Here is a 25328-nt window from a genome sequence, read left to right on the forward strand (position 1 = left end):
TAACTTTTGAAGGATTGGGGGATTTTCCTTAAAAGGGAGGGGGACGTTGATGATAGTCAGAGCTAAGACACTTGTGACGAAAGTTCATGGTAATTCCAGTGTAGTAAGTTCAAGTCTAGCCAAACCTTCATCGTATGTTGTATAGGATATCCTCAGTATAATTTATATTGCTCTTTGTTGAATACTTTCAATTTTAGAATTTAAACTTTAGTTTTATTTTTAGGTCTATTTTATTGCAATTATTATATCTATCTTACTCTATTTTATAAAATATTTTATTTAAATTATCTATTTTATTATATTTAAATTTATCTTTAAGTCTTTGCAGCCAGGCTACATTTTTTTTAAAATTGACCCTAGTTTCGTTTTGGGCCGAATAGACCTTCACAAGCAGAAGAAAAATACTAAATGTAATAAATACAAAATGGAAATGCTTTCGTCATGTTTGATTTTGCTTCAAAGGATTTAACTTACGTTTAAAATTAACATTACTCAAATAAACAATTAATAGGAGACAAGCTTAATTTTTCATTAAAACTGGATGGGGTAGATAGCCCTACAAATATCTTCATTGCCACAAAAGGCCATTTCTTCGAATATGGCTTTAAAGCTTAGGAGAATGATTTCAGCGAAATGGATGCACGGAGAAGAAAGGAACAAAGAGAAAAAGATAACTCACCCCAGGGTACATCATGGGTGGTTGACTCGGTTGTCGAGTGGCCATCGGGGGTGGTACCTGTTGATTGGGAAGAAATTTACTCATTCCACTGACTAGACCAGCCTAAAATATACCACTACGTGTTAGTACATCCACCTCAGAATAAAGCAAACATCAAAGCCATATACGGCGGCGTATCTAGGAGGGGGAGGGGCAAGGGAGGACAGCTGTCCCTTGACATGGCCACCATGGAAGCGACAAAATGAGTTTCTTTATTTACTTAAATTGTGGTAGTGATAGTTGGGGGGGGGGGGGGGGGGGTCAGCATTGTTCCTGGTCGCTGAAACCCCTAGCTACGCATTTGGCCATAAACCAGAGCTTTTAGAAACTTTATTTCTCCCTGAAAATGATCGAAAAGAACTCCCCTTCCCTCCGCCTTGAAAAATTAAAAATGATGATCAAAAATTCAATTTTACCTATTTTTCCCACTTGTGAAACTCAGTATAAAGTTGCCACAATATGATTTTGACGCTAAAAATGAGTTTTTAAGTAAAGATGAATTAAATTGATGAGATGAATGGTATCAAGAAAAGGGACAAATAACTAGAAACAAAGATGAACGTGGGAGACATTGAATTGCATGGATATTTGCTTTGTTTTTGGCAAGAATGTAATCGAATATACCCCGATTACAGTGGTTGCCAAAATGAGATTTCGAGACCTATTAGTTTTAATTGGGTCCCAAAGAAAATTCGGAGTGATTTCAAAAACTAGATTAAAAGAGAATTTACGCGAGATTTAATTAACAAGTAATCCTAGCTTGAAAAAAAGGTATAGGGAACATATTGATTACGTTAAGATTCCATCATTTTTAATGTCAAGAAGCTAAACAGGCACAAATAATTCAGGGCCCGTTTTCCAAGAAATCATATTTATAACATACGGAAATTCTTCTTCAGCCTTTCGGAACCCTTCCAGTGGCTTCGGGGAATGTTAGTAAGCATTTACATATATATATATATATATATATATATATATATATATATATATATATATATATATATATATATATATTGAAAGTATATAATATTGAATGCATATATTACATTCTTCAGTAATTGCCATAAATAGGCTTTAATTCCCAAAAAGTGTCATTACAGTTATATTCGTTAATACTTTTCAAATTGAAACGAAATTAGCGTTGCATTTAAATAACAGAAAAAAAATTATGTATTACAAAATTAAAACATAACTCTAAAATATAATTAACCTAAAGCTGTAATTAACCTATAACATGTAGTTGATAATTGGAAGCCATAACACAAGAATCGTATATTTAGCATCCCTCCCTTATTCTCAATATTAAGTATTGCTTAGCATGAGACTGGCATCACTCTTTACTAGTTAGCCATTGCTATGATCACCATGATTATCCAAAAAAGTGATGGTTCGCATTTATGTTAAAAGTTACCAGAATAAAAGCGTTGTTTTGTTTCTAAAGTATTGTCCGAGCACGTGTAACTTGCGTCCATAGACGCGTTTCCACCCCCTGAAGGTTACCAGGAGTCTAATGTCCTAATACTTTAATGTTTAAAAGTTTTGTTTCATAACCCCCTCTTTTGCAGGTCATGGAGCTTTTGTGAGGACTAGTGACCTTATTTATTGGATGGTTTTTTATTACTTTGTATAACTTTTTTCCAATAAATGATACAATAATAATATAGTTAGCAAATAAATCTCTCTTTTTAGATCTCTATTATCTTTTTTTTTTTATGCTTGAACAGCATACGAAATTTTATTTCCATAGTCTGTTTCAGACCTGAAATATCTACATTTACACACACAAACTAATACTTTATGGCCTCGTTTTTAAGTAGAGTCAAACCCTCCACCAAGCCACGATCCAAATTAAGAAAATGAAAGAATAAAAAGAAAATTTAAGACACAAGGCAAAAAAAAAAAACTTGTCCAAAATTTACGACTACTTTGCAATTTGGTTACTAAGTACTACAACAGACACAGCTCAGATTTTTCTAAATACAAACTGACTTACCCCCCCCCCTTAATTTTATACCCATTTGACTTTTATAGTTTCATTTATTTTCCCTTTATTTTATCTTTTGTATTTACCTCCATAACTTAATAGAAACCCTAAAAAAAGAAAAGGTATTAATATCAAGAACAATATTTTTCCAAAACAATATCCTGTCGAAACAATTTAGGCAGTAAAAGATACAATAACATTGCTAGAAAAAAAAACACTGTTTCATACATTAAACAAAATTAAAGTGTAGAAGGTACGGGCTACACTAAACTAAAGGGCTGGATGGACGCTTTGTAAAAAAAAAGGCAGCTTATTCAAGGCAAATATATTGGATTTAAAAATAAATCCACGTTAAGCTGAGGATTCGGAAGGCAAAGCATAACGTAGTATAGAAAGTGAAATTGCATTAACTCTTAAATTGAGACATAAACAATAATAAAGGAACTAAAACAAAAAGAAAATTAAAAAAAGGAAATAATAAATCCAAATGAAAATATAAAATCATCAAATAGAAAAAGGGAAACAGAGCTTCTGAAGCTCTTACAAAATACACTTTTTCTTGTTTTCTTTTTCTTGTTTTCTTGTTTGTTTTCTTTTTCTTGTTTCTTATGCACTTGTCTCTTATGAAAGGGTTCCGTGTTTTTAGTAAATACAAACAAAGGGAAATATCATCCGTCAGTTCATTTATAGAATTTAGTATAAAATACACTTAACCAATTAATAGAAATAAAGCAATTTTAAGCACCACATTGTTCCTATAAAGCAGAAACCAACCTGAGAGCCGAATTGCATATTTTGTGAAGTCTGGCCACCAAAACGGTTTGAATATGAAGGATCGAATGGAGGCATATCTCGATTCAAGTCGCCACCAAACATGTTCTGACGACCAGCATTTAACATCTCAAGGGCATCTTCAAGTTTTCCACTGGAATTGATTAAAGCTGTTTCTACGTCCTCTTTCTGTTAATAAAATTTACGATTATTTCTCAATTACTATTTAATTAATTTAATTTAATAATCTAAGTCAAGCATTAATTTCATTTAATAAACATTTAATTTAGTTTCATAATGAACTATTTTCATATTTTATCGAATCTATTATTAAAATTATTCATATCTATTATTACAAATTATATATCTATTATTATTACGTCCTCTTTCAAATAATAAAAATTACAATTATTTCTTAATTACTATTTAATTAATTTAATGTGATAATTTAAGTCAAGCATTATTTTCATTTAATAATCACTTAATTTAGTTTCATAATGAACTATTTTCATATTTTATCGGATCTATTATTACAATTATTCATATCTATTATTACAAATTACATATCTATTATTATTACGTCCTCTTTCTGTTAATAAAAATTACAATTATTTCTTAATTACTATTTAATTAATTTAATTTAATAATTTAAGTCAAGCATTATTTTCATTTAATGATCATTTAATTTAGTTTCATATTGAACTATTTTCATATTTTATTGGATCTATTATTTAATTTAATAATTACTTTAAGTAATTATTATTTAAGAATGATTTTTAATAGTTTGTAACTAGATTGTAAATTTGATGTCCATGAAAAACTAAGATGAGCAATAAATTTAAATTTAAGGATTTAAATTTGATTATTTATGATTTTTTTTACAACATTTGACCACAGTCATCATTGTAGCTTCAAATATTCTAATCTTGGTTCGCAGAATTATCTTCCTATACTTCCAAACTTTTCCAACACGGGTAGGACAGGCACAGACCAATAAAAGTTCTCACAAAGCAGATTCTAGAGCCAAAAAAACGGGGTTGAAAAATCTTGTCAAAAATACTTTATGCTGGGAAGGTGGAAATGGAGATATGCTGGGAAGGTAGAGTGGAGATTTTTTGAACTGTACGACATTAGTGTTCAAAGAACGAAGATTTTTGTCTGACGTCAAAGGAATGAAAAAATGGATTACTCTCCACGTAAATACACGATAGAAACTGCACTTGGACCCACACTACAACCATTGAAATCGGAAAAAGAAATGCCTAGACATTTATTAGCATCATATACTTCAGATCCTCATTAGTGAATAGTTTGTGCCAATACACTATTGTTATTATTGTATACACTATTGTTTATTGGCAGTGTATGCCAATAAACAACCTATACAGAGTACATAGGTTGTTTGAATGGTATTTATATATTAAATGACAAAGAACAAAAAAAAAGTTTTATAATAATACAGCAATATTGCTTAATCCAGTCAAAGCAAGACAGGAATAGTCTACTAAAATGTAATAAAAAAAAATGGCATCAAGTGCGAATTCACCCATGTGGTTCATTTTTTAATCTTACCGCCAATAATTGTTGAGCCCCGAGCTTGAAATCGATTTTAACGGGTTCGGATGAACAGGCAGAACACAGTGGCTTGAAACAATCTATAACAGATTCTTGTTAAGCCACGAATTTTGAAAACGCACGAGGAGCTGAGTGTCAACCTATTTTGGAACACAATGCCCTAAAACGGGCTAATAGGGAATGCGTTTTTTATGCTTGAAGAAAAACGTGTATTTCTCATTGTAGAGACTGATTTTGCTTTTCGTTTATTTTTTTGCTGATTTTTCACCGAAGTTCACTTTTTCTTTAATTTGATACCAACTAAGATTGAAAACTCCTTTACTGCACATGGCGGGATTCTGCCCGCCATATGCTTAAAGACTTGAAGGACTTAAAGATTTAGGTCCAGATTTTCCCGTGATTTTCTTTTACGGACATATATGGTTACGTAAAAAAAAAAGGGAAAACTTCACTGTCTTTGGTACTTTAGCAACTGGAACGTGGGAAAATTTTTTAATGAACGGCGCTTTTTTTTTGTTAATCTTAAAATAGTGCGTTTACATGGACGCACTCAACAGCGCATCTTCTGTTTTATTAGGAAGGATTTTAGGCATTCGACAAATTATCTGACGATAAACTGATAAAACGACAGTTTCAAGTAATGTATAACAAATGATTTATCCATTTTGTCAATTTAATTTTGTATTCTTTATTCAGTTTAAAGTCTATTGTTGTTTCTACACTTTTTTCATGCCTTTTGTCCTGTTTTTCCAACTCGGCCCTTCAGGGCTTGTTATAGCGATTTTGCGAAAAAATATTATATCAAATCATAATTTTCGCGTGAAATATGTCCAACATCAAGAGCGTGTCACCATTTGCCATACTGGGTTTCCCCAGTAATTCCAAGATCTGGAACTTAATTCCAGCTCACATTCGTGACCATTATGACAAACGATTGTTTAAGAGATTGTTGAAATTTGTCTGAAAAAATAAACCCACAGAAGAATAGTTCTGTATGTTTTTTTTTTGTTTTTTTTTTGTGTGTGTGTGTGTACTGTTTGTTGTTTTTTTTTCTTCTGTGGAATTGCAACCCAGTTCCTCAAAAGACTGTCAACAAGGTTGTAGAAAAATTAAATGGAAATTCAACCCTTAAGAGCATAGTTCTCTCTGTGTAAATTTTGTTCGTTTGTGTCTTTTTCTGTGTGTGGAAATGGAACCGAACTCCAGCTCAAAAGACTGTCAACAAGGTTGTTGAAAAATTACCTGAAAGTTCAACCTGTTAGAGAGAGAGAGAGTTCTTTACTATGAGCCATGACCTCACAAGCCATGTAGTTTTTTGACAATTCGTTTAGTATCATTAATGAATCATCCTCCTTCAATATTTGAGCCATTTGAGGAACCAATCTTATACGTTTATTTACACTCAACATTTGAAAACGTACCTTAAAACCCATTTCAATTAAAATCCTGTATGGTTTACTATTCCATACCATCTCTCTTGTAGGTCTTTGGGGCCCACGACCGCTGCCTGGCCAAGATGGTTCATACATATCAGGCTCAACACCCCATCCTCCAGGTCCGACTGAAGGTACTTTCTTCATCCAAGACGGTGTAGTGGGTACTTCATCAAGGCCCCATCCAGGCTCACGTCCTGCATCGGGCCATGGCACATTATGAGGAGGGCCAGCGCCCCAAGATATGTCAGGATTGACACCTATAAAAACATTAGCTACAATTCAAAAGGTAGCTTGATTGGATTCAAAGTCACAACAAGGAGGATGGTTATAGGCTATAGGCTTGGAGGATGGCTATGTTATAGTTGACTTAAATAAAGCACGTAAAAACAAATATATACCACCGCACCGAAACCAGAAGCTTAATGGCCTATTAAATAGGAGCTAAAATACGACTATAACTAAAAATGCCTATCTCAAATTTGTCTTTGGATGGAGGAGAAAAATGAATTATTATGGATGGAGGAGGAGGGTAGCTTTAAATTTTATTCGGAGAGGGGAAAGATGGTCTTACCTCCATTTAGTTTTCACTTGCTTTTTTACAATTCTATTGACTGAAAAAAGGGGAAAATTTGATATTTACTGGAAATTAGATTATGCTTTTTTGAACATTTTATGGCTAGAAAGAAAATTAAATTTCGACTGGGAAAGTTTCGATTTTACTGTAGTATATAGGACATTTTTTTGGCATGCAACTTCGCCTGGGGTATGAGAAGGCGATACTTAGAGCCCTATCCTCCCCCCACGAGTGTACTCCCAGCAATATGATTTGTTTAAATGTAATCCAAAGCAAACTTGAAGATTTTTTTTATGCCCCAGAGCATATAAATTCTAGGCAGCACCAAAAACATGATTAAAACAGTAACATTTAAGATCATGTCCCCTTTTGGTGTCATTTTCTCATTTGCTGTCAAATCTAACATTTGACGGCTAACAGTTAACAAATTCCCACGGCATAACTGAATTTCAGATAACAGATGAGGCGAAATACGCCTGGTCCTGCTGGAAGTACAAGCACAAGTCAAATTTAACAACGTCCAAGTCTAGCCAGTTTATCTCATAGTTAGGGAGACGTTTCCAAGTCGTTTTTTCTTTCCGGTATAGCGAATTTGTTATAACTAAATTGTGAATTATATCAATAATAGCAGGCTACTATAAGCCCAAGAAGTAAAGATAAAACAATGAAAATTAAAAGGGAACAATACGAAAAACGAAAAAAAAAACATTACAAACATTGCAAACAACCCCTATAACCATTAAATAAACAATATAAAACATTTCCCTTACACAAAAAACGAAACAGTTAAGCTTATACCAAATGATCCTCTTATGGTTATTCCTGATACATTCCCTAGTCCCATCGCTCCTCAAAACCTAACGATTTGGACAAATCATTAAATTGAATATTTCAATTTCAAAAAATTACCCTCTCTGTAGAAATTCTAGGAAAATGTAACTCCCTGTGCGGTATGATCTCTAATCCTTGTATGCTAGAATTCGGAACAATTGAAGTATTTGCGGCAGTTACTTCAATAGCTGCAGATAGTTATGGCAAATAAACTTTGTATCACATTGTGAAATTCATTCCCAAAAGGTTGTCTTAAATTATCCTTGATATCTAAGTTCATGACACATTAATTGAAGTCAATATCCAGTGTGACCTATAGCTTGACTAAGTTTCCGAATTTCACTCTAATCAAATAAAAGATTCTGGATCCATAATTATATGTTACCGTAATTATGGGTATTGTGACCAAAGATCTAAAAAGTAAAGGCAAGGTAATGGATACGGCATTAGACTTTACAGTCCGTACCGGCGGTGCTGATCTCCGTTTCTTGGCCCTTCAGCCAGGAAGTGCAATGGGGGGTTGGGGGCCAGGCATCCTGTGCTTTCGCACACCCTTCCTGTTTACGTTCCCCAGATTTCTCCAGGTACCCATTTAGAGCTGGGTCGACTCTGGCTAAGCTTACAGAGTCACGCCACTGACCACCATCCCAAACTGAACAATTGGGTACACTGGGATTTGAACCCGCGTCCTCTCAGACAAGGGATCCCGAATCCAGTGCACCAACCCACTCGACCTCAGGACGATCTAAAAGGTAAGTGTTTTAATTTAATTCAGCAACTACGATGCAAATTTTCTTCCCTTGCCTCATTGTTTACTATACACTGGGTCAGGTTTAAACGTTCATCATAATTTTATTCAGATTGAAACAATGAGTTACCAATAAGCACCACAATATTTTCTGTAATTTTATATGTAAACATACTAATAAAAAATGATAGTGAAAAATATTTATAGACTCTTGCTAGCTTCGATTGCTTTTCACTCCTTTAGATTTCTACTGTGTAACATTTTTCCAAACAAGATTTACTCCAAAATTCTTTTCTGTGTGAGAAAGAAAAATACATACCTCCAGGAGGTGCACGAGGAGGCGGTCCAGAAGGCATTCCACGCCCACCCATTTTGGGATTGGGCATTTCCTGCCAACCAGTAGATGGCTTTTGAGCTGTGCCCCACAAATTGGTTCCGTCGTCGATCGAATTAGCTCTTTTAATAGCTTGCATCGTCGGATCGTCCCATCCAGTCGGCTTCGTTAGGTCTTTCGGGGGTAAGGCACCTCCCCATTGACCACCACCCATTGATCCTGGAGGTTTTCCCTAGAATTTTAAACAAACATTAAATTGTTTCTTAGCAAATCCGGTGTTACCTTCAAACTAAATCGAGTCATCTTGGCTTATATTTACTAGTAAATTTAAAAAATACAAAAAACTTTGAAAAGCTATTTGCGCAGAAAAAATACAAAAATTTTGAAAAGCTATTTGCGCAGAAAAGAAATAAATAAAGAAAACAACTGCTAGCATTCCCTCGACCTTAGGCGTCCTTCAGACGCTAAAGTCGGTCTTGGATAGAGTCCCAAGGTTTCACATCGTTGAGCTTTCTACCAATCAGAATCAAAGAATGAAAGAGTATGAGTATTGGTAAAAGACAAAGCCCAGCGTCTGAACGATACATTACTCTTACAAATAAAAACTGGACGTCACCAGTATTCGACAGTTCAAATGATTGATATCGTCCATACTTTATTCTCACCATCCTATGGCCTAAGAAAAAAATGGCAACAGCTGAATTTTTTAAATGAAGCTCTTGGAATCTGTGTCCCATTTATGTACAAAACATAATTCTCAAGTGAAGCGCAAATTGCAATGCCATTGCTGACATCACTGTATTGACACCGTCACACAAAAGCCGATGTTAAGACACAGTTTATGATTGACATCTTACAACCTGTACCTTGTTCCCTGTCGTTACACAGCAGATTGATGCTCTGCTAGGCAATACGAGCCCTGAGGTTCGATTTTCACTCCAGCAAGGCTGGGCGACAGACTTGCTACCTATCCTTGTAGAAAAGACCCATCAACCGAAACGTTAACACAACGCCCTTTGTGCCAAATAAGGGATCGTTGGCTCTGGTTTATTGAATTGTATGGCTCTTAAGGCTGGGCGACAAGCCTGCTACCTATCCTTGTATGAAAGACCCATCAATTGAAACGTCAACACAACGCCCTTTGTGCCAAATAAGGGATCGTTGGCTCTGGTTTGTTAATTGTATGGCTCTTAAGGCTGGGCGACAGGCCTGCTACCTATCCTTGTAGAAAAGACCCAGCAACTGAAACGTCAACACAACGCCCTTTGTGCCAAATAAGGGATCGTTGGCTCTGGTTTGTTGAATTGTATGGCTCTTAAGGCTCGGCGACAGGCCTGCTACCTATCCTTGTAGAAAAGACCCATCAATTGAAACGTCAACACAACGCCCTTTGTGCCAAATAAGGGATTGTTGGCTCTGGTTTGTTGAATTGTATGGCTCACAAGGCTGGGCGACAGGGCTGCTACCTATCCTTGTAGAAAAGACCTAGCAACTGAAACGTCAACACAACGCCCTTTGTGCCAAATAAGGGACCTTTGGCTCTGGTTTGTTAAATTGTATGGCTCTTAAGGATCATTATCCTTATTCTTTAAACCGTATCTTGTAACTGATATTGTTTCTATATACCATGATAAAATTTGGGTCTAACCCAAAGATATCTTTTATGAGTTTTTTGACTCTATGAACAGGGTGCTATGCAATGCATTAATCAGCACAGCCAAGTATTTTTCAAATTGTGGTTAACCTCGAGGACACCTTAACGTCCTTTTTAACTTTAGGGCGTAGTTGAACGTTATTTTAATATATGACACGTTAATATATTATCTTTAATAAATATCCTAGTATGCTTAATGTATACAAGTATATTGTGGTATTATCCGTAACGATTTTAATTTTGTTTATTAAGCTTCAATCAATCTTAATTCAATAAATATACCCAAATTTCTAGATCCACATCCCGACTGGAAAAAGATTTTTGTACTCGGAGAGCGTCAATGGACAGAGAAACGAACGGAATATACCAAGGGAAATATAAGAAAGTTGTTCTTTTTTTTTCCTTGATACGTATTTAGCTCCGCTCCCCTCCATGTCAACAACAAATCTTTTGATCCCCTCTTAGAGCGAAGAATCCTAGGTCATTCTAAGCTGGAATTAAATGGATTTTTATTTACGTTTAGGCAAGATAGTAACAATGCCATCCGAAAAATCGATTTTTATTTGTTATACTAAATATTTGCACTAATTCTGATTCATGTACTTGTTTTTTCCTTCTATTTTCACTTTTTCGCCACAGGATTATAATTTATTCTTGACATTATTATTTATTATACTATTAATTTCATAAAAACAGCCATGATCTCATCAAACGCAACACCTAGACTGAATAAAAGCCTGCCTTGTCGCAGAAACACTCCGCTGGTTTCATAATATTTTGTTTAACATAGGCAAGGCCGTATCCAGGTAGGAAGAGGGTTGCCAGGTTTGACCTCCCACCTCCCCGATATCTTTGTCCGAATCTTACAAAAGTTACAAAAATGACCACGTTTTTTTTTTAATATCTCCCCTTGAAAAAGTATACCTCCCTCCGAACAAAGATCCTGGCTACGGCCTTGAACATTGGCTTAAAAGCTATTTCTGCACTTGATTATTCTTGAATTTTGAATAATTCAGCTTGAAGCAATAGCAGTCTATGGGGGAGGGTTTATAAACACTACCTGGTCTATGGTTGCGGATCCGGTGATCAGTTCTGGTTTAACCCGTCCCATTTTTCAATTGCCAAAAAACCTGTTTCTGCATTAAGTAGAGAAAATTAATATTGTCGGAACAGCATTTAGAACGGGAAAGAGTCTTACCTGTTGCCAGGGTGCTGGTCCAACACCAAGTTCTGGTCTTACAACTCCCATTCCGCGATCTGACCATCCAGGACCAGCTGCTGAGGGACCCATGCTGCCCCAGTCTCCGTCTTTTTTCCACATAGGTGTTTGAGGTGCTTGTTGTTGTCCTGACGGTGGACCACCCATAGGAGGAACAACTCCTAAAAACATCATATAAGCAATTAGTCATGCATCCCAATCGTAGAATATATCCAGTAAACAAAGAAACATATGATGAATGAAAGTAGATGATTAAACGATAACAGAGCTCAGCCAGTTTTCTTGCGAAACGTTAACGTTACGCCCACAAAAACCTTACCGTAGCTAAAACGTCAGTTTCACATCATGAAAACAGAAACCTCGATGAAAACAACAACAGAACCGATTAAAAAGGCAGAGGGAATCGATGATGAAATTATAACATGTATTTATTTATTTTTCAATGATGCAACATTTCCTTCAGAATTAAAAATCTTTCATTAAAAAAAGTCAACAAAAATTAGTCAGTGAACAAAACAAAGAGACGGAAAAAGTCAGGAACATGAAATAAAATAAAAGGAGAAATAAATACAACAAGTCAAGTAAAATTTCTGTAATATTCATAACACATTTTTGTGGCATGCGATCTGGGTGTCAAAGAACAAAAATTGGGTGTCTAAAAAGAAGCTTAATTGTCAAAAAAAAGATGCTAGCCATGTGTTCACTCTTTTGGGTCAAAATGAAAAAGATGAAGCATCAACACACCAGGTTTAGTGAAAAGGTTCCAAGATACGACTACGAGTCTTAAAATTTCACTAAAAGCGGGCTCTTTGGCTATGACCTTTTCCCCCATAACAACGAAACAGATCATCTGTTCACGATTATTCCTAAGGACTATTTATCAGCTTTTGAATTACACTGGACTTTACCATAGTCCCTAGGGGCGGTGTTGATCTCCTTTTCATAGCCCTTCAGCCAGGAAGAGTAATAGGGGGTTGCGGGTCAGCCACCCTATGATTTCACAAACCCTTCCTGTTTACCCACATTTTTCTCTAGGGACTCATTGAAAGCTGGGTGGGCTCTGGCTTATCTTACAGGGAACGTCACTGAAACCCCATCGCAAACCAAACAACATGTGAGACCAGGACTATAACCCCTGTGATTACGGACAAAGAATTTCAAGTCCAGCATGCCGACCATTCTGCGCGATTACGACTCGACAGCTTATTTAAAATTTATATAAATGAAAATTCTTGGAAAAAAAAACCCAATCGAGATATGTTTTAGCTAAAAAAGGAAAATCTTTTGAGGCTGAAGATTCATAACTAAAAAGCCAGACAATAAAACTTGTAAACTAAACTTGCTTTACTTTTATTTGGCCAGGTCAATAATAACAAAAATATTTGATGCATAATAGTTTCCTTATTCAGAAAGAAAAACCTTGCAAATCAAGAGGAAATCTTACTAATCTGCATTGAGTTTGGCTTTTTTAACCTTTTAAGCCAAAGACCTAAAATATACAATGCTCCCTCTCCCTCTTTTTGTTATCTACTATGTATAATCAGAAATACTTATCAGTCAAAAGCTAATATTAAAATTACGGCGCGAATAATTTCTCAGATTACACCACATTTCCATTTACAAATTATATAAATGAAAATAAAGAAAAATGGGTATAATATTCTAAATAAGACAGTAAAAAAACTTTTAATCATAAGAAAGGTATGAATATTTCAACTTTACGTCCGGGAGCCTTTATCAACAGAGAAAAAATTTAAACATATAAAAGAAAACTAAATCATCGAATATTTTGCTAAATTAAAAAATAAAATAGAGTTGGTCCTTTGCCATCCGTAAGCTACACGTAAATAATTTCAGACCACACTGCCATTCCATTTAAAAATTAAACAAACTAAAATATAGAAAAAAAAATATATGACAAAACGATAAAACAAATGAAAGTCTTAAATAAAAAGTGGAAAAAAAAAATATATTTTTTAAAGATTTAATAAGATAGTAGAAATTATAAATAAAGCTACAACATGATGCAATCATGATAACAAGTAATAGTTTCAAAAGGTGAAAACTATTTTTCTTTGGTCTTCACATAAAAATATACATAGCGATTTCGCTTTTTTTTTTCATAAAAGTCATCAAACATGCTCCTTGGCTAGTTTCTTTATTAATGGTGAAATAAATAAAATAAAAAGATTGTCAAGTTTGAAACTTTAGATTCCTAAGTACAAATTTCCCTAAATCCAGAACATTCAAACTTTTTCCTCCACTGGACGAAAAGGGATGCTAAAACATAAGGACAAAAAAAACCTTCCTTAGACACCCTGTCCATACTTTAGAGTCAGGTACTTCCAAATCAATCAGTACACGTCGTAAATACTAAATCAAATCAACCGACATTCGAGCACAAAGTAAATGAGATGAAGCAAGAGTAAATGCAACAGAATATGTTGGCCGTCTAAAAATAAATACGATTATATACCTTATTTGAATATTTAGGCAGATATTCCATGTATTCTGCACTTCTCATCAGAAGGGCCACGGAACGGAAATCAACATCACCAACATCACCTTTATAGGTTAATGACCTCCATCACTATATTTATCTTTGATTAGTCCCCAGGATTTATAACTGAACATGCGCTACCATTAGCACAAACAACACCATGGGATTGCGAAATATGGCGAGTATTAAGCCACTATTCTTTAGTTTATCAGCACGGAGAGGGGGGGAGGTCGTTTGGACCAATACAAATGAGGTAATTATCCAGCCTCTGAAGAACAGGCATTTGCACTATCACTTCCCACATAATCATGCAGCTTCCAAAGGGATTACACAAAATATCTTCTTTGCATATATCCTTTTTATAGTGGGTTATTAAGATGTGAGAAAAATCATTAAAGGAACAAGAGTATACTTACCCCATGGCTGAGGTGGAGGAGCCTGACTTGCGGGTGGAACCCCAGTCCACATACTTGCTGATTCCGGGGTATCATCTTCCTCATCCCAAGTACCCCCAAAATTTGTCTTTGGAGCACGACCCCAGGGTGTTTTAGGGGTATTGTCAACGGGTGGAGCAGTAGTGGCTCCGCCAGAGCGAAGATAAGCTTCCCAGACTTCGGTTCCTAGATACAAAAATGAGATTTGTACTAAATAATTTCTTTGTTCATCTCTACATTTACCTAAATTTGACACATTTCAATGGGATGGCTTTGCACTCATTTGATGGTAACTAACTAATTGTATAATATTATTCATTCTAAAAGTAAGGGTATTTTCTCACTGTTCTGTTACTGCCATTGGTTTGCAGAACTACAAATATTCCGTATATATATATATATATATATATATATATATATATATATATATATATATATATATATATATATATATATATATATATATAAACATAATGATAAAAAATATAAAACATAATGATGTATTAATATAACACATATGATTTTTTTATAGCAAATCTCTTATATATATTTACTAATATTATATTTTTATGTTTAACTATAGTTTTTTTCCATTTTTACTTACATTTATTTAATTGCTAGTGTATATTTTCTCTTCATCATTTTTATTCATAGTCCATTGAATTTATGATGTACCGGCATTGTAATGCTAGACTTTCGACATTTCGACATTCTAACATTGTTAGATATATTCTGAGAGACACAAATTGATGTCGGCAATATAACTCTTGGTTCAAAAAGATGTTCACACTTAAGCAACATTTGCTTGTCAGATTAATTTTGCTTCCGACTTGAAATTTCGGTTGCTTGATCAAGCAAATTTATTGAGTTGAATAAAATGCTTTTTATCTGGCAACTAGGCATTTATTTCACGATTATTTTAACGACAAGAGTCATAAAAAGATAAACGTATGTGAACATAACAGCAACTAAAACTACTCATTCAAGCAATTAATGGATATTACCGTATCCAGGAGTTTGACCCCCCCCCCCCCCTGTGAAAGTTTTGTTCGACTCAAAAACATGACAAAAATGAATATGAAAAATTTTGATGTGTTTTTTTGGTAGCCCCCCCCCCCCCCTTCCTCGAAAGAATTCCTGGATACGACCCTGTAACATATCATAGTAATTTTTTTCTGTGTAAGCCCAAACTTACTGGTTATAATTATTATTACCCCCCATAATTTAGAGAAAAAACATTACTTAGTCCATGCGTCTTGACTACCTGGATATGTAGCCCTCTTGCCTCCAGCCCCCTCCGTCTCCCAATCTAATGCATAGGAATTTATTAGAAGGGGGGCTAGCAGGAAATTTAATCAGTTACAACTAAGCAACGATGATAGTTGGGGTATTATCTGAATTATCTGAGTTGTACTAACACCAACAGAAATATGGTAAGTTCATCGTGACTTACCATTGCTAGCTGTCTGCTTCCACATGGGCACTTCTTTATTAGCCGGTTCTGGTGAGGCAGGAACATCCCATCGCGATTCTTGAACAACATTACTGCTGCTCCAGCCGTCTTGGGCAAAGATAACTTCTTTGATGTTGCTCAGCTGTTCGAGAGTTTTACTCATATTATTATTAATACTAGGTATACCAGCACCTGACTGGGATGGTGAATTCTGTTGACCTTGAGGTGGTTGCGAGTTGGTTGGACTTAGTTGAGGCTTGGGTGGTTGTCCCCATCCAGCACCTGAGAAAATATGTTAGATTTATCTAATTTCAAGTTTGCCCTTTTATTACCTCACTAAAAACTCATTTCATAGATTTTCATACACCATTGAAAAAAATTAACGATAACAAAAAAAAGGAATAAAACCTAGGAACTCAAATTTCTTCATTTTTTCAGAATTAAATTTCTTCACATATAGTAAAAATAGAGCTTGAATCTAATTAAATTTCTTCAGTCTTTAGAATAAACCTAGACAACTAAGAATTTGACTTTCTTCAGTAAATGTGATGTGCTCAGAGGAAGCGTGTTTATCCCCTGAGCAAAATATTATTGGGCTTACATTAAAATCTTACACCCAAAAAATTAACAGTAAGGTCATCCAAGTTAGTCAAAAAGCAAAAAAAAAGATTTGGAAAAAAACGACACTCACAATGATAATAGAACAATAATAAAAAACAAAAAACTGGGAAGACCTTGTAAGAGAAGCAAGATATCTAAAGAAGAACTCTGGTGCTCAATTCTGCTGCTGAGGGTTCTGTTCACACAGAACCCTTTAAAAAATTGGTATTATAGCCAATTCATTTAAATCGAGCCATGTTGGTCAAGTTTGCCTTTCAATGTCTCATTTAGCACTCCAAATATCGGTAGGTTTTCATCAGAATTCCAATACATTCTTTATTCTAATTCGAACGAATTGAAGATAATAACTATAATTGTTGTCAGCCATACACTTACACAAATACAAATTGCTTTTAATTTGGTTCTAACCGTTATTTTGGTACACAGACGTACGAAATAATAAAACTTGCTAAATAACAAATCATTTAGCAGGGAACAAACATTAAATTTTCGCGCACTGAGGGAAACTTGACCCCCCCCCCCACAAGAATTTTCAAGAAGAATACATCTTCCAAAATTATAGTTTTTTACTGAATAATGATGAAGCTGAATTTGTACACAAAAACTGTGAGGTAGGTATTCAAAAATGGTTAGTATGAATTTACTTGAAGATGAAAGCGATATTTTGGTGGATATACACGAATCTGAATCATTGAAATATTTCTAATACTATTTCCAGATTAGTTAATTAATTCGATTTAATTAATTTTCTAACTAATAAAAAATAACAAGTATTTCTGACCAAAGATAATATCTATATATTAGCATGAACAAGACTTCTAATAAATCAGATACAATTTTTTCGGTAAAATGCTTGTTTCATAAACACGAAAACCGAAAGCTCAACAACTATTCAAGCAACTGATAGCAAGTATTGATAGAATAAATAGAAAATCTCACATTAGCCAGTGTTGCAGGATAGAAAAAGACAAGATTGGATTTAAAACTGAAGATTCCGCTAAAACTCATTACTACTAAACAGATTTATTTATTGTTGTTTATAACCATCATTCTTATCTATTTCCACGTTTATAGAGATGTAGTCATAAAACACAAGGTGATAATCTTTTTAGGTCTGAAATTGGTTATCTCCAATTTCTGAAATTCTTCGTGATGAGAATTTGTCTAACAAACTCCACACTAATGCAGTAAACAAAATTGACCCAAATCTGGGTGCATAAAAAAAAACATGAAGGACAGATTCACTGGATCTGTCATAGTGATGACAGTGGTCAAATATGGTTCTAAAGCATATGCGCTCCGTAAAACGGATGAAGACTTGCTAGATGTTTTCCATAGAAGTTGCCTATGGATTGTTCTAGGTACCGGCTGTTTGACCGTATTTTAAACAGTAAATTGTACGAAAAATGCGGTTTTATCCCGCTTTCTAGGGGCATTAAATAAAAAAAAGAAAACAAGTTTTTCAAATGAAAGTAAGGAGCGATATTTAAACTTAAAACGAACAGAAATTATTCTGTATATGAAAAGGGCTGTCCCCTCCTCAAACCCCCGCTCTTTACGCTAAAGTTTTATATTATTTTATAAAGTAGAGTTGTGAGAAAGAGTCAGACTTTAGCGTAGAGCGAGGTGTTGAGGAGGGGACAGCCCATTCCATATATGGAATAATTTCTATTCGTTTTCTTTATTTCAGAAAGTTTTTCATGGCTTATGCTTTAGCAGTTTAGATTCATATATCATCTCATTTCAATTCTAAAGGTGTTATAAACGACAATTATGTCTTTTCCAGTTTCCAACCACAGATCACTGTTCAAAATTTCGTTCACCGTTCAATGTGATTCTCGGTGTAAATTTTCTTTTTTTGTGCCTACCTCTAAATAAGTTTTTGATACTGATGTCTTTTCTTAGTGCTGTTTTTTCGAAGATGTTCTCTCTCTCTCTCTCTCTCTCTCTCTCTCTCTCTCTCTCTCTCTCTCTCTCTCTCTCTCTCTCTCTCTCTCTCTCTCTCTCTCTCTTTAAAACTTGATAAATGAGTTATCCAGATGAGTAGTCCTTACCTTCCCAGAACAAACAACAGAGAAAATTCAAAACCAAAATCCATTGTTAGTTGTAATCAAAGAGTATAGGTAACTTATAAGATTGGAAACTGATGCTAGTGTTGAAGAATAAAACCATTAACACCATCTGGGGTTTGGCAGTTTTCGATGTAATTATGAGGTAAAATTATGCCAAGAGACACCCAAACACTAGATGGCTTTATTGATTCTTTTTTTCGACACCAACGCTAGTTTCCACTCTTATGTTGCCTATACTCTTTAACTTTATATTAAAATATACTAACCATCTTGTGAAAAGAATTCGATATTTTTTAGTATTCTAAAGTACAGAGTGTGTTTAACTACACTTTTAGTATGGAACTCTTTTATTCGCTTCTAAGCAAATGATTTACTTTTTCATTACCAGTTCTGTTTTTATTCAATGTTGATCCTTATTTTTCAATACTTTCCTTATGAATATATACCCCATGGCTATCAATTATTTCGAATTTATTTCGTTTTCTTAATTCAGTTTTATACAGACTTGAAGGCGATAGGAATTAATCTAGTAACTGTTGAAACTAAATTTGAACCCTGTCTTCTAATCTGACCAGGGAGAAATTCTCCCACTTCCATTATGCTCACCCACCAAGGTAAGAATAGGAACTACTAGCACAAACAAAAAAAAAATAAAGCAACATACCCTGTTGCTGTGGCTGCGTCAAAGGACTAGGTGGCTGTTGAGTCATTCCACTTTGAGACTGCGCAGTTGGAGGTGGGGCTTGAATTCTATTCTGAGTTGCTGTAGGAGTCCCCCATTGTGTTTGCTGTGGGGAATTGCTGTTCAAACCCCATTGTGACGGCTGTGGATTTGGAGGTTGTGCACCCCATTGTGTTCCAGAGGGAGGTGGTGCACCCCATTGTGCCGTACCAGCATTAAGAGTAGAAGCTTCACTTCCACCCTGAAAACAAAATATAGCATCAATCTACCCTAGACAAAATCAAGGCCACTAGCGATTTATTTGCAAGCCTTTTTCTTCACCATCATCAGCAGTTGCGTTTTTTCCTGAACATAACGCTCAACTTTACAGTAAAAAATGACGGTAGGTCACTGTCCATTCAAGAGCAACTTTAAAGAGCATTTTTAAAGTTTGAATCGGAAAGTTTTACTTTTAACTATTAATTTATTAGATTCCTCCGGGTTGTTTTCAGTGTTTGCTGGGAGTTTCGCCCGATTGGATGAATAAATAATTGAAGAAGAGAAGTGGTTGTTCTTTCAAAATACTCGTTTCGTTTTTTTCAGTATTTTCATTTGCCCTTAAAACAAGAGCTAAGAGCTCATATGGCACTTGTGACGAGGCGAGAAGAGCTAAGAGCCAAGAGATCATATGGTATGAGCTCTAACAAAATTCTATGAATCAATAGATTGATTTAAAAAGGAAAATAAGAGGCTTAATGCCGGTCAAGATTTAAAATAAGAGCTCTGAGTCACAAAGTCCTTCTAAATATCAAAATTCATTAAGATCCGATCACCCACTCGTAAGTCAGAAATACCCAATTTTTTCTAATTTTCCCTCTCCCTTTTGCCCCCCAGATGGTCGAATCTGGGAAAACGACTTTATCAAGTCAAATTATGCAGCTCCCAGACACGCCTACCAATTTTCATCGCCCTAGCTCGTCCAGAAGCACCGAACTCGCCAAATCACTGAACCCCTCCCCCAACTCCCCCAAAGAGAGCGAATCCAGTACGATTCTGTCAATCACGTATCAAGGACATTTGTTTATTCTATCCACCAAGCTTCATCCCGATTCCTACACTCCAAGTGTTTTTCCAAGATTTCCCCCTCCAAATCCCCACAATGTCAAAATATCTGGTCGGGATTTGAAATAAGAGCTCTGAGACATGAATTCCTTCTAAAAATCAAATTTCATTACGATCCGATCATCTATTCGTAAGATATAAATACTCCAATTTTCATGTTTTCCAAGAATTCCGGTTCCCCCTCCAACTCCCCCGAATGTCACAGGATCTGGTCGGAATTTGGAATTAGAACTTTAAAGCACAAGATCCTTCTAAATATCAAATTTCATTAAGATCTGGTCACCCTTTCGTAAGTTACAAATACCTCAATTTTCAAAATTACCCCCCTCCCCAATTCCACCAAAGAGAGCAGATCCGGTCCAGTTATGTCAGTCACGTATCTTAGACAGCTTTCTATTCTTCCCATCCAGTTTCATCCTGATCTCACCGCTTTAAGTATTTTCTAAGATTTCCGGTCCCCCCCCCAACTGCCCCTCCCAATTACGCTTGATCCGGTTGAGATTTAAAATAAGATATCGGAGTTACGAGGTCCTTCTAAATATGAAGTTTCATGAAGATCCGATCACTCCTTCGTAAGTTAAAAATACGTCATTTTTCTTATTTTTCAGAATTACCCCCCCCCCCCCCCCCCGCAAGTGAGCGGATCCGTTCCAATTATGTAAATCACGTATGCAAGACTTCTGCTTATTTTTCCAACCAAGTTTCATCCCAATCCCTCCAATCTATGCGTTTCCCATCATTTTAGGTTTCCCCACCCCAAACTTCCCCCAATGTCACCAGATCCGGTCAGGATTTAAAATAAGAACTTTGAGACACGACATCCTTCTAAAAATCAAATTTCATGGAGATCCCATCACCCGTTCGTAAGTTAAAAATACCTCATTTTTCTAATTTTTCAGAATTACCCACCCCCCCCCCAACTACCCCAAAGAGAGCGGATCCGTTCTGGTTATGTCAATCATGTATCTAGGACTCGTGTTTTTTCCCCACCAGGTTTCATCCCGATCCCTCCACTCTAAGTGTTTTCCAAGTTTTAGGTTTCCCCCTTCCAACAACCCCCCCCCCCAATGTCACCAGATCCGGACGGGTTTAAAATAAGAGCTCTGAGCCACGATATCTTTCTAAATATCAAATTTCATTGAGATCCGATCACCCATTCGTAAGTTAAAAATACCACTTTTTTCAGAAATATCCCCCCCCAACTACCCAAAAGAGCGGATCCGATCCGTTTATGTCAATCATCTATCTAGGACTTGTGTTTATTTTTCCCACCATGTTTCATCCCGATCCCTCCACTCTAAGTGTTTTCCAAGTTTTAGGTTTCCCCCTCCCAACTCCCCGCCCCCATCACCAGATCCGGTCGGGATTTAAAATAAGAGCTCTAAGACACGATATCCTTCTAAACATCAAATACCTCATTTTTCTAATTTTTAAGAATTACTCCCCCCCCCAACTACCCCAAAGAGACCAAATCAGTTCCGATTATGTCAATCATGTATCTGGGACTTGCGCTTATTTTTCCCATCAAGTTTCATCCCGATCCCTCCACTCTAAGTGTTTTCCAAGATTTTAGGTTTCCCCCCTCCAACTCCCCCCAATGTCATCCGACCCAGTCGGGATTTAAAATAAGAGCTCTGAGACACAATATCATTCCAAACATCAAATTTCATTAAGATCCAATCACCCGCTCATAAGTTAAAAATACTTCATTTTTTCCATTTTTTCCGAATTAACCGGCCCCTACTCCCCCCCCCAGATGGTCAAATCGGGAAAACGACTATTTCTAATTTAATCTGGTCTGGTCCCTGATACGCTTGCCAAATTTCATCGTCCTAGCTTACCTGGAAGTGCCTAAAGTAGCAAAACCGGAAGGATTTCGGAGGATTTCGGGATTATAGCTAATTTTATAACTCTACCTGATTGATCATAGTTACTTCTAGTAGTAAAATTAAAAATAAAATGCTCTCAATAATTCTACATAAACAGCGTTATTGGTGCAAAATTATAGAATTGAAAACTATCACTTAACGCCCTGCATAAGATCTACATTAAAAAAAAATCAACTTTTGCCACTAAAGTTGAAAATTTAATACTTATTTTACTCTACAAAAATGACGTTGTTTCTACAAAATTCTACAATTAATACTACAGCTTCAAGTGACAGCATAAAATTTTAAATCATAATACTAACTTTTAAAATTTAAGACTCATTATTTATTATTCTATAAAAATGGCGTTGTTTCTACGATATTCTGTAGTTGTGTTATGAAGAACAGCCTTTGTCTATCAGAATAAAGATGTTTAAGAAAAATCCTTTACGCCACTACATAGCTAAAAGGAGCATATATACATTTTTCACATAAAAAAGGTGGGCTTACCACCTTGATTTCAGGGATCACTTGTAGTAAAAAAAAAAAATACTTCTTTTAAATGAAGTTTTCAGGAAGTTTTTCAGCAATTGGTTTAACTTTGTGCTTTATTATCTCTCAATCAAGTTGGTAACCAGGATGATATCTTACAAACTGATTTATACTTAATGCTACTAATTAATCATTAGTGCAAATACCTTAGAAAGAAACTTAACTAGAAAGAACACAGAAAGAAATTAAAACCTTTGAAAGAAACTTAAAAAGAAAAGAAACTCGACTATACGCAAAACCAAATGATTTAAAGTTATGCGTTAAAGAAGGGAAGGACACCCTTCATTAGGAGCGCTGAAGATCTGTTCACAGTGAGATCTTACTAATACCAGGATTTAGCTAGTGCTAATTTGAGCCAATCAGAGTTTTTCATAGCATTGCCCAGCCAATCAGAACATTCTATGAAACATCTGTTTGACTTGAATTAGCCCTAGCCAAATCTCAATGTGAATGGCTCTTTTGTGCCATTAAAAGTGAGAATTTTTAAGGAAGAATCAACGAAAATTTCGATTACATGTTGGAAAACAATTTCGACTACTCGTAGTTTATCACCCTACAGCTTACGTGAGTGTTTAAACGGATCTAGGAGCCCCCCCCCGCCCGGAAAATTCCACCTAGATGATTCCAAGTGTTCATTAGAAGGGAAATTGAAAGTTCTACTCTTCTGTTCAAGTCAGAGGCAATACTGCTCTGAGAAGAATGGTGGTCAAACCAACTTTGGAGGAGGCTCATTCAATTGAAAATCGAGAATTTAAGTGTTCTTTTGAAGATGTAGCCCGCTTTTCAACTAGTTGTTACCGACAACAGTGTTTTAAAAAAGTTGTGTTTCAACAGTCGTTTTTAAAGAATTATGACAAAAAGTCAAACTTTAGCAAAAAGAATGAGGCTTTCAGGAGGGGGTAGCCCCCCTCGTATACGGAATGATTTCTGTTTGTTTAAGGTTTAGTGGGGGGGGACTTTCGATGGAGGGCGGGGGGACATCGGCTCCCGTTTAAACCTCTACAGAAAATATTTCTTCAAATCCAGGACTAGATATAAAATCTTAAGAGCAGCCTGATATCATGTGCCTAAGTTCAAACAAGCCTGACGATGACCAACAAAGGACTGCAAGGTGGACCACTTTCAAAATTATCAAAAAAGTCCCAAAACAGCTTTAAAACTGTGTAACAAAATTCAATGAAAATATGGATCCCATATTAAGAGAAAGAAAAGCAAAATACCTTGAGACCAATATTGTTACTGAATCCCCACCGTCTGTTAGTCGCAGGCCCTCTTATAAATACCGTCTTTTGTACATCAATTGGCAAAAACACTTTATCACCCGATTCATCACTGGATCTCGAGTTCTCGCTTGTTGATTGGCTGCTAGCTCCTGTGGTTTGCTTTCCATTGGCCAAATCATGGATGACTCCACCTTCTGAGTGGGATGGAGTCAATTCAGGTACATTAATAGGTTGAGATTGCACCGGAGCTGAGGCAGCTCTGTTTGGTTGTGCTCCGTGAGAACCCGTCTCCAATGTAGTGGAGTAACTATTGCGATCAACAGGCGAGACCATGGATGAGTTCAACTCGGTCTAAAAAAGAATACAGCCATATAAAAATGAGCACTTAAGGCATACTCAGGATAGGATTTTACAAAACTGAGAAATAGCTAGCACTAATACGAGCCAATCAGATTCTTTCTAGAATTTTCGGATTGGCTGAACACTGCTACGAAAAATTCTGATTCGCTCAAATTAGCGCTAGCTAAATGCGGTATAAATAAGATCCCAGTGCTAATTGGCCTTAACCCACCAGTCCATTGAGCCCACCCCTTTCTGTCATCAAATTGGCTTGCCATTTATTTAATCATTTATCGTTTTTGACTACTATATGGATGTATATGTACTTTATTTTGGTAATATATTTGTCATAATTTGTCATAAATATAATTTGTCATAAATACAAAGTCATAATTTGTTATTTGACATTTTCCGCAGAGTGAATTTTTTTAGTGACACATTCGCCTTTTTTGTTTCCTATTTAAAATACAGTTATCCTTTTGATGGAACTTATTGCTATTGAGTCTGATAATTCATTTTTTTAAACTATATTTGCTCATTTAACAAGTGCAAATTCGTAATTTATTGCTTGTGGCAGTCATTTCTGAAGAAGAATTTCATATTATCTAAACATGAAGAGGGCAAGTGAAACGGTTGCAT

The 25328-nt window shown here is 35.5% G+C and overlaps 1 protein-coding gene across 4 annotated transcripts in view; it reads right to left on the reverse strand.

Moving 5' to 3' along the window:
- The window catches only part of LOC136025955 (protein Gawky-like), an 84984-nt gene that overhangs the window by 40126 nt on the left and 19530 nt on the right, over positions 1-25328 (reverse strand). For 3 of the 4 annotated variants that reach the window (XM_065702063.1, XM_065702060.1, XM_065702061.1), the window contains exons 4-12: positions 24348-24701; positions 19589-19847; positions 16232-16513; positions 14761-14964; positions 11824-12005; positions 8957-9203; positions 6470-6741; positions 3477-3662; positions 680-781 (exon numbers count right to left, since the gene is read on the reverse strand). In XM_065702063.1, the coding sequence (XP_065558135.1) occupies positions 680-781; positions 3477-3662; positions 6470-6741; positions 8957-9203; positions 11824-12005; positions 14761-14964; positions 16232-16513; positions 19589-19847; positions 24348-24701 (2088 nt within the window). The remainder of the gene's footprint in view (positions 1-679; positions 782-3476; positions 3663-6469; positions 6742-8956; positions 9204-11823; positions 12006-14760; positions 14965-16231; positions 16514-19588; positions 19848-24347; positions 24702-25328) is intronic. The other variant, XM_065702064.1, reaches the window with a different exon arrangement.

The sequence above is a fragment of the Artemia franciscana genome, chromosome 4 (genome assembly GCF_032884065.1).
Source record: "Artemia franciscana chromosome 4, ASM3288406v1, whole genome shotgun sequence".
Lineage (NCBI taxonomy): Eukaryota > Metazoa > Arthropoda > Branchiopoda > Anostraca > Artemiidae > Artemia > Artemia franciscana.